This window comes from Sorex fumeus, unplaced genomic scaffold, assembly GCF_029834395.1.
Source record: "Sorex fumeus unplaced genomic scaffold, SorFum_2.1 ptg000078l, whole genome shotgun sequence".
NCBI classification, from domain to species: Eukaryota; Metazoa; Chordata; class Mammalia; order Eulipotyphla; family Soricidae; genus Sorex; species Sorex fumeus.
The window spans coordinates 5,983,885-5,998,320 of record NW_026606135.1 but is presented as its reverse complement, the minus strand read 5'-3'; the positions used below and the strand labels follow the sequence as shown (position 1 = coordinate 5,998,320).

The following is a 14,436-nucleotide window of genomic DNA, read 5'->3' as shown; positions in this document are numbered from 1 at the left end:
TTCAGATATATAATGGTTCAACGCCTGTCCCTTCACCAGTGTACAGTGTACACCACCTATCAATCAATGTCCCCAGTTTCCCCTCCACCCCTCATCCCCACTCCACCTGCCTCTATGGCAAGCACTTTTCTTCCCACATTCTCTTTGTGTCTCTCTGTCTCTGACTCTCTCTCTCTCTTCTCTCTCTCTCTCTCTCTCTCTCTCTCTCTCTCTCTCTCTCTCTGAGATTTATGTTTTGCCGCAACTGACAAGTGATTACTTCCAGAGACTCTTCACTAGGAATTCTGTGAACAGTTTCATCAGCTGGATTGCAGCCACATAGTTCTCTGTAGCAACTCTAAAGGCAGCTGAACATTTTATCGTGACATTTTTACTATGCACATTTTCTCCCTCAGAGCCTGGTGGACCTGCTTGTTCCGTAGAGTGTAGATGACAGGGTTCAGCAGAGGGGTCACCACTGTGGCCACAAGGGAAGCCTCCCTGTTGGATTCCACCTTGTTTGTTTGCTTGGGTTTCACATAGATAAAGACACAGCTACCATACATCAGAGAGAGAACAATGAGGTGAGATGAACAGGTGGAGAAAGCTCGCTGTCTCTCCTTGGCTGATGGGAGACGAATGATTGTGACTACGATGTTGCTGTAAGCGATGATGGTTATGATGAGGGATGTCAAAAGGATAAACAAGGCAAGAACAAAGGTCATGGTTTCAACAAATCTGGTGTCAGAACAGGAAAGATGAATCAGAGGGCCAAGGTCACAAAAGAAATGAGTGATGACATGGGGACCACAGAAAGATAACTGTGAAATCTTCACCACCAGACCAGCAATAAGAATAAAGCCTAAAGAAATGCAGGTGGCAGCCAATAAAAGACAAGTCTTCAAGTTCATGATAGTTGGGTAATGCAGAGGCCTGCAAATGGCCAGGTACCGATCCAGAGACATCACTGCCATGAGGAGGAAACCTGCTGCTCCCAGAGATACAAAGACAAAAGCTTGTGTGAAACAGGCAACAAAGGAAATTGTTTGTCTCCTTAAAAGATAGATGACCATCAACTTCGGAATCACAGTACTTGTGCAGCAACACTCAAGAAAGGAGAAAACACTGAGCAGAAAATACATTGGTGTGTGGAGCCTGGAGTCAATACAGGTGATGGTGATTATGACCGCATTGCCTGCCATGGATGCCAGGTATGCCAGCAGGTGCACCAGGAAGAGAACCTTTCCCAGATGCTGGACAGCAGGAAACCCCTCCAAAATGAATTCTTGGACAGTTGTCTCATTCCTCACTTCCATGAGTCTCTTTCCACAGTGTATCACCGTCTTATTCTACAATAAAGGTATCGCTGTGATCACAAGTATTTTAAAGACTCATATAATAAGGTTACTGGTAACTTAACAAGGTGGAAAGACATATTTCAAATTAGTACAGCCAAGTGTTTCTTAATAAAAGGAATATTTGCTCTATATTAGTTTAATCCTCTGTTCTAACTCCTGTGAGAGAGGCTATATTTGGAAAGTTTACTTTCGTGAACTTCAGTTTCACACTTTATAGAATGAAGAATGAAAGTATATCCATTAATATTGGTATGCAAATTAATATAAAACATTTAATTTCCTCTCAATGAGATGTCGATGTTTCCTATGTGCTACTAAAATTTGTATCTTAGTATTATGATTCTAAAAATACTTTGTGTACTCTCTCTTCAGCTTTGTACTCTTAAATACACAATGATCACCTGAAAGAATTATTTGCATAAGCTCAGATAGAGAAGGGAGCACCAAATAAAGGGTGTTGGGAGGATCCTCCCAGGATGGGAGAAGCATGCTGAAAGTAGACTATAGACCGAACATGATTGCCACTCAATGCCTCTTTTGCAAACCACAACACCCGAAAGGAGAGAGAGAACAAAGAGGAATGCCCTGCCACAGAGGCAGTGTGGGATGAGGGGAGTGGGGTGAGAGGGATACTGGGACCCGTGGTGGTGGGAAATGGGCTCTGGTAGAGGGATGGGTATTCGACAATTGTATAATTGAGACCCAAGCACAAAATTTGTAAGTCTACAACTATACCTCATGGTGTCTCACTAATAAAAATTATAAAAAAAAGAATTACTTGCATGATAATCAGCCAATATTATAAATCTATACTTGCAATTCTATGAGATTTTGCATTTTACATTATCAATTTGTAAATAAACACAACCACTGATAAATGTCATAAATTTACAAAATTTCCTTTGTACCTATCTTTTAATATATTTAATAAAATCCTATTCCTAATCATCATCATTAACAATAACTACAGAGGGTTTGATACTCTTGATACTATTCTGGTCACTGAAAGTCTGTATTTCCATTAGACTCCACAATAATAAAAATGAGTATATATGTGCCCCATGGTTGCATCTGTTTTTCTGTAGGAATGTTGAAGTTTGGTGATTCCATAAAGGCAGAAACACATAACTTGGATTCTAAACCAATGTCTGAATCCAATAACTTTGTTGTTTGTTAGTATTGTGGCAATATATTTTAAAATTAGAATGACTCTAGGACAGAACTGGAGAGATAATATAATGGGTAAGTGCTTGCTTTGCATGCAGAAGAGCCGGGATCAATTTCCAGCAGCAAATATGGTCCCCTGCGCACAACCAGGAGAGAATCCTGAGCAAATAGTCAAAAGTAAATCCTGAGCACCACTGAGTATGGTTCAAAATGGGGCTAAAAGAACAAATCTGGGAGGCGGAGCAGGAATATGCCTAAGTGGTAGCTCATTCATTGTATGTGTAGAGTCTTAAGATAATTTCCAGTATGGATTAACTATATAAATAAAATTGAACAATACACAGTAAATAAGTTTTTAATCATATATTATATAAATAAAATTGAATGATGCACATTAAATAAGTTTTTAATCATATATGAAAGGTCATGGTTATCTTATTTACTCTCTCACATTGTATTAACTTATTAAACAATAAAATTTAGCAGGTTTTATAGAATAAGGATGGAGAACAAAAATATTTGAGATGTTCAAATACAAAAAATCTAGTAAATCAAAGATTTATTCCACTCTTGCTAGTCTCGTGCTCATTAGCAGGAGAGATAAAAAGACATTCTTGCTACCAGACATTCACTCATTTATAAATGCTCAATGTATATTCTTGTGATTATTCCATCAGTAATGACTTGTTTAATTCTAGTATCTCAATAATAAGAATTGAGTGTCTACAGGATAGAGTGTATCTATACTACAAAATCCCTTTAGCCAAGTTCTCAGGCTGCTTATGCAATCAAAGTACTTACCTCTAGTGACACTGCCCAAGGACAGGCTGAAGGAACCCTGGCTTCTGTTCAACTTGATAGAGGTAGATTATCCAAGTCACTGCAACTCCTGATCCAGGGACATAAGGAGACACCTGGTAAGGGTAGAGATCCCACTCCTTGCAGCAATCCTATTGCAAGAAATGAGAACTTGATCTGAGATGAGGGAAGAGAAGAGTAGAAGGCTCATTGTCATATTGTCAGTGTTCCTGGTTGACAAAGCCCTGGAGTATAGAACTCTTTACACCACAAGGTTCCATGGAAGCTAGATTATTGCAGTACCAGAATAAAGCAGAAATAATAGAGTAATCACATTTCCCCCCGCCTCTCTGGATTTTTTAGGGTCTCATAAAAGGGCTAGCTCTGTTTCCATCAGTGGAACACACCCAAACATGCAATAGTAAGGACCACTTCTTAACCAGATAATGGGATCATCACATTTCTCCTGAGACCATTCCAGGAAGATGACTAGACAAAGCTTTTATTTCATGTCTGCAGTTATTAGAAGAAAAAAGATTGGTTTCCAAATACATGAATATTTTAGGGGTGTAATTTTACTATACCACATCTTCCACAAAAGTGCCCATATCCCTTCTCTACAGTCTTGGGTGCATATATCCCAAGATATCTTCTTTTGTCTAATTATCCTCCATCATATCCTCACCTTTTTTTTTAAAGATAGGGATGCATCCTTGTTCTCTTGGGTCAAATGAAAATTTCAGATACTCAGACCTGACACCTGTGATAAATTTGCCACAAATTATTTTTTATCACCAAGCAGAAAGTACCCAGGCAGTGAACAGAGAGCCCAGAACTCCTAAATATTGCAAGAGGATGAAGGAAGAGAGGCAGAGACTAAAAGTAGGACTGGTGCCATGGGGATAATTAATTGGTCACTGTTGAAATACTAACCCAACCTTTACATTGATCTTTCTATATTCTGTTGTATACTGTTTCCCAGATGGCCATGTCAAGAAATTTTAAAGAAATTATATGATTAATTTCTCAAGGGTTTCTATGATTTTCTTTGTGTGAAGTACTTATGTAAGTCAGAGAGAAGATAAAATTAGATTTTATCATGAAAAATTATGATACTCCCCTGACTTTTCTTAAGCTTTTGGGAGAGGTGTTTTTTTTTTATTTTTTCATGCTTTTAGGGAAAAGAAGAAATTTTTTTCAGTAATATAATTTTATTTCCTAACGTGGGAGAAACATATGCATCCAATATGTACTTATTGAATATGTATATTTATCCACAATTGGCCTCTAATTTACAATCACTTTGATATTTTAGCACAAAATAAAAGTTTTCTTAATTGAAGATATGAAAAAAATGCTTTTAAATGAATAAAATTCCAATATATTGGATTGGTCATAGCCGAATTTGCTTTACCTAGATTAATTCTACAATTTTTTTAAAGCTCTGGAAAACTACTTTGTATCTAATACTTTCAGATGATTAGGATTCAGAAATTTCATCTAGCATTTCAGGACATTTTCTTAGTTTTTCTGGTAATGGGGCTGGAGTGATAGCACAGCGGTAGGGCATTTGCCTTGCGCACAGCCAGCCCTGCCGAGCCGGGTTCGATTCCTCCACCCCTCTTGGAGAGCCTGGCAAGCTACCGAAAGTATTCAATATGCAAAACACAGTAACAAGAAGTCTCACAATGGAGACGTTACTGGGCCTGCTTGAGCAAATCGATGAACAACAGGAGGACAGTGTTTGACAGACAGTTCTGGTAATGGAGCCACTTTTGAACATCTTGGCAGGTTCTTGGCAGGCAGTTTTGCATGGTGGTACTAAAGCATCCATGATGGCTTTGGCAGCAACAGGATCGCACTTGAAGGGATTCACACACTGTCATGTTCCTGCAACTGATTCCTTTCCCATCAGTTTTCTTGGTGATCAGTGCTCTAAGATGGCCCTGCATCCTTTCAGTAACCAGTTGTGAACTACTTTTTTGTGTGTGCTTTAGTCTACTCATTTTATTTATTTATTTATTTATTTATTTATTTTAATGAATAACCGTGAAATAGTGTTATAGACTTACAAACTTGCACGGTTATGTTTTGGTCATACAGTGTTCGAGTACCCATCCCTCCACCTGTGCCCATTCTCCATCACCAATGTTTCCAGTATCCCTGCCACCACCTCCACCTCTTCCTCCTCCCCCACCCTCCCACCCCTGCCTCTGTGGCAGGCACAATTCCTCTACTCTCTCTCTCCTTCTTGGTCCTATGGTTTGCAATACAGGTACTAAGCAGCCATCATATTTGGTCCATAGTTTAATTTCAGCACGCATTTACCATCTCAAGCAAGCCCTCCAACCATCATTTACTTAGAAATTCCTTCTAAGTCCACAATGAAAGCAAAACAGTTCTCTGACTTTCCATCAGGAAGCTTGTGTCTTCTAAACTAGTACACAGTCACTTCTAGCCTTCAGCCACTTGACATCATTAATACCATTAAAATTGGCCACATCTGAATCATCCACATTAATGACAACGACCTTCTAGTCAGTCTCCCTTTCATGGTAATAGACAATATGTCAAGAACTTCATTCCAGATGATTTCACCTCTGTCACATAACCTGCTTTCAATTTCACACGACAACAGTCACTGTGTTTGTCATTGTGTCCTGGGTCTTCCCAAATCTGTTATGGAATGATGTTCCCATAGTTCCAGGTGTATCCCTTAGGGAACAAATTTGTCACAAAATGCAGCTTTCCTTTTTCATGTCTCATTAAATCAGATTTAGACAACCCTTTGTAGCAAATCTCCACTTTGCGTTAATCCAGTGTGGTACTTCCATGACCATGAGGAACACATTCTTATCAGCATAAATGGAAATATCACGAAATAGATATGGATACACATGGACGTTTGTCTTGCATCCGGCTGACCCGGCTGACCTGGGTTCAATTCCTTCACCCCTCTCGGAGAGTCTGGAAAGCTACCAAGAGTATCTCGCCCGCATGGCAAAGCCTGGCAAGCTACCCGTTAAGTATTCGATATGCCAAACACAGTAACAACAAGTCTCACAATGGAGAGATTACGGGCTCACTTGAGCAAATCGATGAACAATGGGAGGACAGTGCTACAGTGATATATATATATATATATATATATATATATATATATATATATATACTCCTGTCTCATTTTTGAAGAAAACACAGTACTCAAAGGAGAGGAATGCAGCATGTTCCTCACTACTGAAGCTGTTCATGTTCTGGGAGAGAAATCACTGCCACAGCTGCGGAGCCACCAGCCTGCCAATAGAAGAAATGTTAAAAAGGAACCATGTGTCATGTGTCATTTTTAAGAAGGTCAAAACTCCTTTGTAAAAGAATATGAAAATATGTATATATGCATATATATATCCCTCTATCATTTGTTGCCTAGTATCTGAACCCCATCAAATGTAGTGTGGTAATTATGGAGAATGGGTAGGGAGTGTTTTAGAATGTGTCTCTAGGCTGTTTTCATTGCCTTGAGGTCCAGGAATATGTTTACTCATATGTGAGGCTCAGCCTGAGTGCATGAGGAGAGGCCATGAGCATGGTGGCGGTTGGGTTGTGGAAGTTGTGGAGGCTGTCAGAGCTGGGTCCCTTGGGGTGGGGAGGGCTTTCACCCACCTCCCTCTGGGGTGCCCCGTGTGAAACAGCCTGGTGTGGACACCGGTGGCATGGTTATGGGACCTAATGTTATGACCCCTTTCAGGAGAAGCAGCCATGTGATCTGGATTGTGGCCAGTGACGATATTATCTGAAGTCAGCAGGTGGTGACTTGTGGGCATGACCCCTGGGTCGCTGGAGACTGGGGAAAGCAGGCAGAGGATCTTTGCTCCTGGTTCTGTTGAGCCCAGAGTTCCAGGTCACAAATTTCTGCCTTACCTGGGTTCCGTGGGACTTCACTCATGTGTGAGGGTTGGCCATAGCATGAGGGGAGTGGCCTTGAGCGTAGCGGCAGTTGGGTTGTGGAGTTTTTTGGCTGCTGGAGCTGGATCCCTTGAGGTGTGGAGGTCTCTCATCAGCTCTCCTCTGGGGAGCCCCAGTGAAGACAGCCTGATGCTGGTCAGGACTTTCTGCGGCACTCTCTTTCAGGAGTTTTAGTTTACAGTCCCTGGGTCTTGGCTGTTGATGAGATTACATGGAGCCAGGGTCATTTTGTGGGTGTGACTGCAAAGCTACTAGAAAACTGGGGATCTGGGAGGAGGAGGCCCAGTCTCCATCCATACAAGCCTGAAGCTCTCAGTCATGATTTCCGCCTACCTCTGTGCTATAGGGCCTAACTGCATCTTTTGGTCTCTTTTGAGATTTATGGGTCTCTGAAATAAGGTCAATAAATGAGCTTATATAGCTGAGCCGAAGTTGGTTTGTAGATGTGTCTCCCATATACCTAATTTTTGGCCTTTTAATTTCTTCATAAACTTGACCCCAAGTTGTTGCGACCTGGCCAAAGGCACAGCAGCAATTTTGGGGTCTCTGGAAGTCTGAAGGTACCATCAGGCTGCTGATGCACCTGCCCCATAGGTATAGGTTGATCTGCTGAAGGCATCATATTCCCATATATTTGGAAATTTTTATTGCATCTTGTTCTCTTAGGCTTTAGGTAGACAATTAAAAGGCACTTTCCAAAATGAGGGAACAATTTTGTATGTTGCATCTGAGATAAACGTATTATGGAAAGAAAAACAAATATCAAATATGGATTTTACTCTGAAAAATCTTACTATTTTTGATACCATTTTACCGCTGTGTTCCTGAAAATTCAGACTATATAAATATTCAGGATTTAATATAAGAGCATTTTATTAATGTATACATTATTAATAAATGTTTTTAATTCTTGTATGGGCTGGAGAGATAGCACAGCGGTAGGGCATTTGCCTTACAAGCGACCAACATGGCTGACCCAAGTTCTATTCCTCCGCCCCTCTCAGAGAGCCCGGCAAGCTACCGAGAGTATCTCGCCCGCATGGCAGAGCCTGGCAAGCTACCCGTGATGTATTCGATATGCCAAACACAGTAACAACAAGTCTCATGATGGAGACGTTACTGGGCCCGCTCGAGCAAATCGATGAACAACGGGAGGACCATGACCGTGACAATTCTTGTATTATATTTCTGAATAAAAATGAGACAGAGGCATGTGTGTTTTCAGAAGTCTGGCGGCGCTCTATCTCTCCCGCCGGCCACGTTTGGTAGTCTCGAGCCGTTTCCCCCACCTCAGGGAGGTCGATGGCGATGGGCAGGCAAAGGAATGAACGAGGGCCAGGCTGGTCAGTATCAATTGTAGTTTATTCCAATCTTCACTCTCACCTCTGATTCTGCCCTCTGGAGCCCAAGCTCCTGAGCCCCAGCCCGCACCTCAGCTTGAGCCTCTGCCCAAGCCTCAGCCTGAGCCTCAGTCTCTGCTCTCTGGAGCCCAAGCCCCCTTCGAGCTTACAGTCTTAGTTTATATAGCAATCACATAGGGTGGTGACACAAAGGTGGGTTGAACATTAACAAATCAGTAAAGAGTGGTCAGACCACTCCTCGAGGAGATTAGCTCAAGGATTAAATCTCATCTAAAGAGATTTTTTCCAGATTACTAGGAGATCTGCTCAAGGGTGGGATTCCAACAAGGGTGTATTCTTTCCTCAGCTAGTAATCTACTTAAATAGTTGTAGTAAGTCTACTTCTAATATTTCTAGCAATGTCATTCTGTATGAGCACAGTAAGAAACAAACTTACAGTTTGGTTCTTCCTGAGACATCTCACTATATATTCTGATATATATATATATATATATATATAGTGAGATGTAAAATATCTTTAATATATATTATATATGGCTGGAGTGATAGCACAGCAGTAAGGCGTTTGTCTTACAAGTGGCCAACATGGCCGACCCGAGTTCAATTCCTCCGCCCCTCTCAGAGAGCCCGGCAAGCTACCGAGAGTATCTCGCCCGCATGGCAGAGCCTGGCAAGCTCCCCGTGACGTATTCGATATGCCAAACACAGTAACAACAAAGTCTCTAATGGAGACGTTACTGGGCCCGCTCGAGCAAATCGATGAACAACGGGAGGACCGTGACATCAAAATATATATATATTACAGTCCTCAGGCCAGGTTAGTCTTCCTAGCCCAGCAGGGTCCTAGTCTCGTCATTCCTTACTTTTGGATCACGACAGCATTTGTCCATGATCATGCCCTCAATTTATAATTGAGTATCGTGGCACTTTGGCCTGGCCCATTTCGATGCCAGGGTAGCTCACAGCTTGCCCTGGGTCCAATTCAGTCCCTTGTTGGGACCCTGCTTTTGGGGTGCTATGAACTAAGGGCAACTGAGTCAAGAGAGCAGATGCCCAGGAATAAATATTATTGGAGTCAATCAACTCCCAAGTTTCAAAGCACAATATTAACTGTCTTCCTGTGGAGTTCATGCTCAATTCAATCAACTAATCAGTGGCTGAATAAATAGCAGCACTCCTACATAAATTAAAAAAAACTGTATTTCTGTATCCATACAGAAAGGACATTGCTTTAAGGTCAACTAAGTTCCCTGCGGCAAGGCTGAAAGGACAAACCCAATGTTATCCTACAGGGTTGGATGTTTGTTTCTTGTAAAGTTCTAACAGTCCCTTATATATCTCGGATATTGTTAACCCCTTATCAAATGAGTACTGGATAAATATTTTTTTCCAATGTCTTTGTATCTTGGTCACTGTTTCTTTTGAGGTGCAGAAGCTTCTTAGTTTAATGTAGTCCAACTTGTTTATTTCAGTTCCAGCTTCTTGGTTAGTGGTGTCTCATCTTTGAAGATGCCATTAACTTCAATGACATAAAAGGTTCTGCCTATATTTTCCTGCATGTACCTTATGGATTCAGGTCTGATGTTGAGGTCATTAATCTTTTTTGCACTGACTTTTGTGCCTGGTGTTAGGGGTCTGAGTTCATTATTTTACATCTAGCTGCCCAGTTTTCCCAGGACCACTTGTTGAGGAGGCTTTCCTTGCTCAACTTCAATTTGTTTCTCCTTTATCAAAGATTTTATATTTTTGATCATATATTTGAGGGTCATTGTCAGGATATCAACTCTATTTGCACTGATCTGCCCCTCTGTCTTCAATTCAATGACATGCTTTTTAAATTACTAACACTTTGTCGTACAGTTTGAAGTTGGGAAGATGATGCCTCCCATTTTTTTAAATACCAGGATTGCTTTAGCTATCCATGGGGGTTTGTTCTTCCATAAGAATTTCAGGAGTGTTTGATATATTTCTTTAAAAACTATCATGAGTATCCTTATAGAGACTGCATGGAATCTGTATAATTCTTTGGGGAGTATTTCCATTTTGACAATGTTAATCCTCCTGATTCATGAGCAAGGATGCGTTTCTATTTCCTCTTGCCCTCTTTTCTTTCTTGAAGTAGCTTTTATAGTTTTCTTTGTATAGGTCCTTCACCTCTTTAGCTAAAGTGATTCTAAAGTGTTTGATTTTCCATGTCACAATAGTGAATGGGTTTTTTTGTTGTTGCTTTTTCAAAAATACTATCCCTCTCTTCTCTTTCACTTTGTATAGAGAAAAGGCATGGACTTTGGGGTATTGATTTTGTATGATGCCACTCTACTGTACAAATCTATTGTTTCTATGTAATTTTTGTAGCTATTTAGGATCTTCTAGGAATAGTATCATATCATCTGCAAATACATCGTAAAAACTATTGGTCATTGTCCAGGATTGACTAGCAAGCTGGAACATAATCCAAATTTCAAAACTATCAAGAAACTAAAAATCATACCAAGCATACTCTAAGATCACAATGCTCTGAAGATGGGACTAAGCAATAAGCAGAAATCTGGAAAATCTAAAAATTTGGGACCTAAACAACACAATACTTTGACCCAAACAACTCTGGGTCAAAGAGATCATTAAAGAGTAAATAATATTTTTCAGGATACAAATAATGATGAACATTAGCCATGAGAACATATAGGACACAGCAAAAGCTGTATTGAGAAGCTTATAGCAATATGAAGAAAGAAAAAGAAAGAAAGAGAAAAAAAGAGATAATGAAAAAGAAAGGGAGAGAAATAAAGAGGAAAGAAAATTTTCTTTTTTTCTTTTTTTTTTATTAGTGAAACACCATGAGGTACAGTTATAGACTTATAAATTTTTGTGCTTGGGTTTCAGTTATACAATGATCAAGTACCCATCCCTCCACCAGTGCCCATCCTCCACCACCACGGGTCCAAGCATACCTCCCACCCCCCACCCCCCACCCCTGTCCCACCCTGCCTCTGTGGCAGGGCATTCCCCCTTGTTCTCTCTCTCTTCTTTTTGGTACCGTGTTTTGCAAGAGAGGTATTGAGTGGCAATCATGTTTGGTCTATAGTCTACTTTCAGCATGCTTCTCCCACCCTGGGAGGATCCTCCCAACACCCTTTATTTGGTGCTCTTTTCTCTATCTGAGCTTCCTTTCCCCCTAGCACGTGTGGCTGGCCTCCAAGTCATGGAGCAAAATTCCTGGTACTAATCACAGCCATTCCTGGGTGTTAGTCTCCCATTTTGTTGCTTTATGTTCCCCAGACGAATGCAATCGAAAAGAAAATTTTAAAAGGAAGGAAAAGGAAAGGAAAGAAAAAGGGAGGAATAGAAAAGACAGATAAGATATCTAAGGCATAGAGACTGGGATGTAAAAGGGAAAAGACAAATAGGTGAGACAAAGGGAATTTGTTAGGATGGTAAATTGCATGTTGCAGTAATGGTGGGCACATATATTTATCAAAACAGTAACTTTTATGGTGCTAAGACAAAAACTGACTTAATAAAGATCAAATAAAATATTGTTGATATTTCCATAAGAGGAAGAGATACCAGGTGTGTGTGCACACAAAGATTAGACCTTATATACTTACAGTGAAAAGGCAGACATCTGCAAACCAGGAAGATAAGTATGCACAGATATGTACCCTAACACAACATTATACTTATATTTGTGGCCTCTATAACGGTGAGAAAATTAATTTATGTTGTTTATGTCATGTAGTAAAGGAACTGTTGCATGAACGTCCATTCAGTTGGAGGCACTGAGACAAGGAACGTGAAAGAAATGTATGTGATGGGGGGCCCAGGTTCTCTCAGACCTGTGACGAAAGTAGAGAGCCCCGAAATCTCCTTTTATTGCCATCCTACAGTTGGATATAGTGAAGTCATCAACAAAGGAGTTACAGGAAGAACATGCAAAACTGAAAGCTTTTCTGCATACTGAAAAACAAAGTACCTAGGATCCGCATACTGACAACAAACAGGCTAAGTAACCTCCAGGGATCTGTGAGAAAAGGACGACTGATAATTTCAGTATACCGAAATTTATGAAATGATTTACTAAGGCAGCCAAAAGAAAAAGATGTTCAGCCTCATCCAAACCAGTCAGGACACACGAGAAATCTCACCAACTTTCATGGGTCCCTATGTTCCTGCCCTTGTGCGGAGCAGTTTACATGGGTTCATCCTGGTAGCTCAGTCCAACCCCAACAAGGAACATCTCCTCAGTTCCTATACAAAATGTCTAATTACTCAAATAACCTCAATGTCTCACCTGCTCCTATACAATACGTCTAATTACTCAGATATCCTCAGTGTTTATGTGGAAATAAATCAATCCCATACTGTATCTCAGAACCCTTGAAACTAATTTCATGATAGACTGCTATATTATTATTTGGTGAATGTTATCTCAAGCCCTGCCAAAAGATCACATTTTCTATAGAAAGTTGTATAAATTTGTTTTCTGCTTTCTATCACACATCTTTCATCTTTTCCCTTTGATAACAGTAAATTTCTATCTAATAAGTTGTAAAGGGAGAGTTTTGAGAGGCTTCATTTGGGCACTCGAGAAATCCTGCTGAGAAATTCATAAGTATCCCAAAACTTACAAAACAGATTCATTTCTAAGGTCCGCAGATATCCTACATATTAAATTCAACTTAGTCATTCAGTAGTGGATATTTGTGTAGAAAAACATTTAATTTCCCCATGCTTGAATAAAAATGAAAGTAAAGACCAATTAGTGGTAACCAGAAGAGGATTAAAGAGACTATATAATCAGAAGAAAGGAACATTTAATGAAGTATATAGTTAGATTTTTAGTGATGAACTTGATATAATTAATAAGCATCTTGCATTTCACCAATATGCATCTGAAACTGATGCAATATAATATTTTCATAATAATAAAATTTTCATAATAATAAAATTATTTTCAATAAAATAAGCCTGCTTATGATCCAATATTAATACTAGTCTCAATATTCTTAAAAACTTATATGGATGCATGTTTCTGTGTTATGGGGAGTTTGTATGATACAGGAGTTTGTATGATATTGATCAGCATTCTGAATAAAAACTGTTATGTTCTAACCCCACTGTAATTGCTGGTATATTTAAATATTTTGACTTAATTTAAGAACCATGATTTACAGTTATTGATAGTTGATTTTTAGATATATAGTGTTCTACCACCAATCTCACCACTAGTGTCAACTTTCCTCCACCAATGTTACCAAGTTTCTTCTCATAACCCCCTCCCCCAGCCTACCACCTTCACTGGCATGTTTTCATGGAAAGTCCATGAGACATAATACCTCAAGTATTACTGGTATTACAGAAGCATCACTCTCACCTAGGGTTAAGCCTGTTTATAGTTTTCCCACTTCAACACCACTTTCTGTTCAAATTATCATTCTATACCCCATTCCCACAATAATATAGGTGAAGGGATTTTCCTAATACCATAGTTATCATTTATATTTAAGGCTATAATATTGAAACTTAAAACCATTCTATGAGCAGAATATTTTAGAACAAAATATTTTTATGATCTAAACCCTGTACATTGGTATAACATGATCATTTCAGGGACAAGGTGCAAAACAGTACTATTGTTCAAAGGAAACATCACACATTGATAACTATTTTTCCTACAAATTCAAGAAGTGATAAATGTAACTATAAATAATCTCCTTTGTTACTCTAAGTCCTCAAAGAATAAGGAACAATAAAAAATGTAATAAAAATCAAATTTCAAAGTATCATAACTATTAGGGATTAAAGAATGA

General features: G+C 39.5%; 1 protein-coding gene and 1 pseudogene across 1 annotated transcript; both read right to left on the bottom strand.

Moving 5' to 3' along the window:
* Positions 1-356: 356 nt before the first annotated feature.
* On the bottom strand, positions 357-1,295 carry LOC130038674 (olfactory receptor 6C74-like). The gene has a single exon (XM_056130517.1). It carries the CDS (start codon positions 1,293-1,295, stop codon positions 357-359), a length of 939 nt encoding a protein of 312 aa, XP_055986492.1.
* Positions 1,296-3,307: 2,012 nt separating this feature from the next.
* On the bottom strand, positions 3,308-6,553 carry LOC130038606 (inorganic pyrophosphatase-like; annotated as a pseudogene).
* Positions 6,554-14,436: the final 7,883 nt, after the last annotated feature.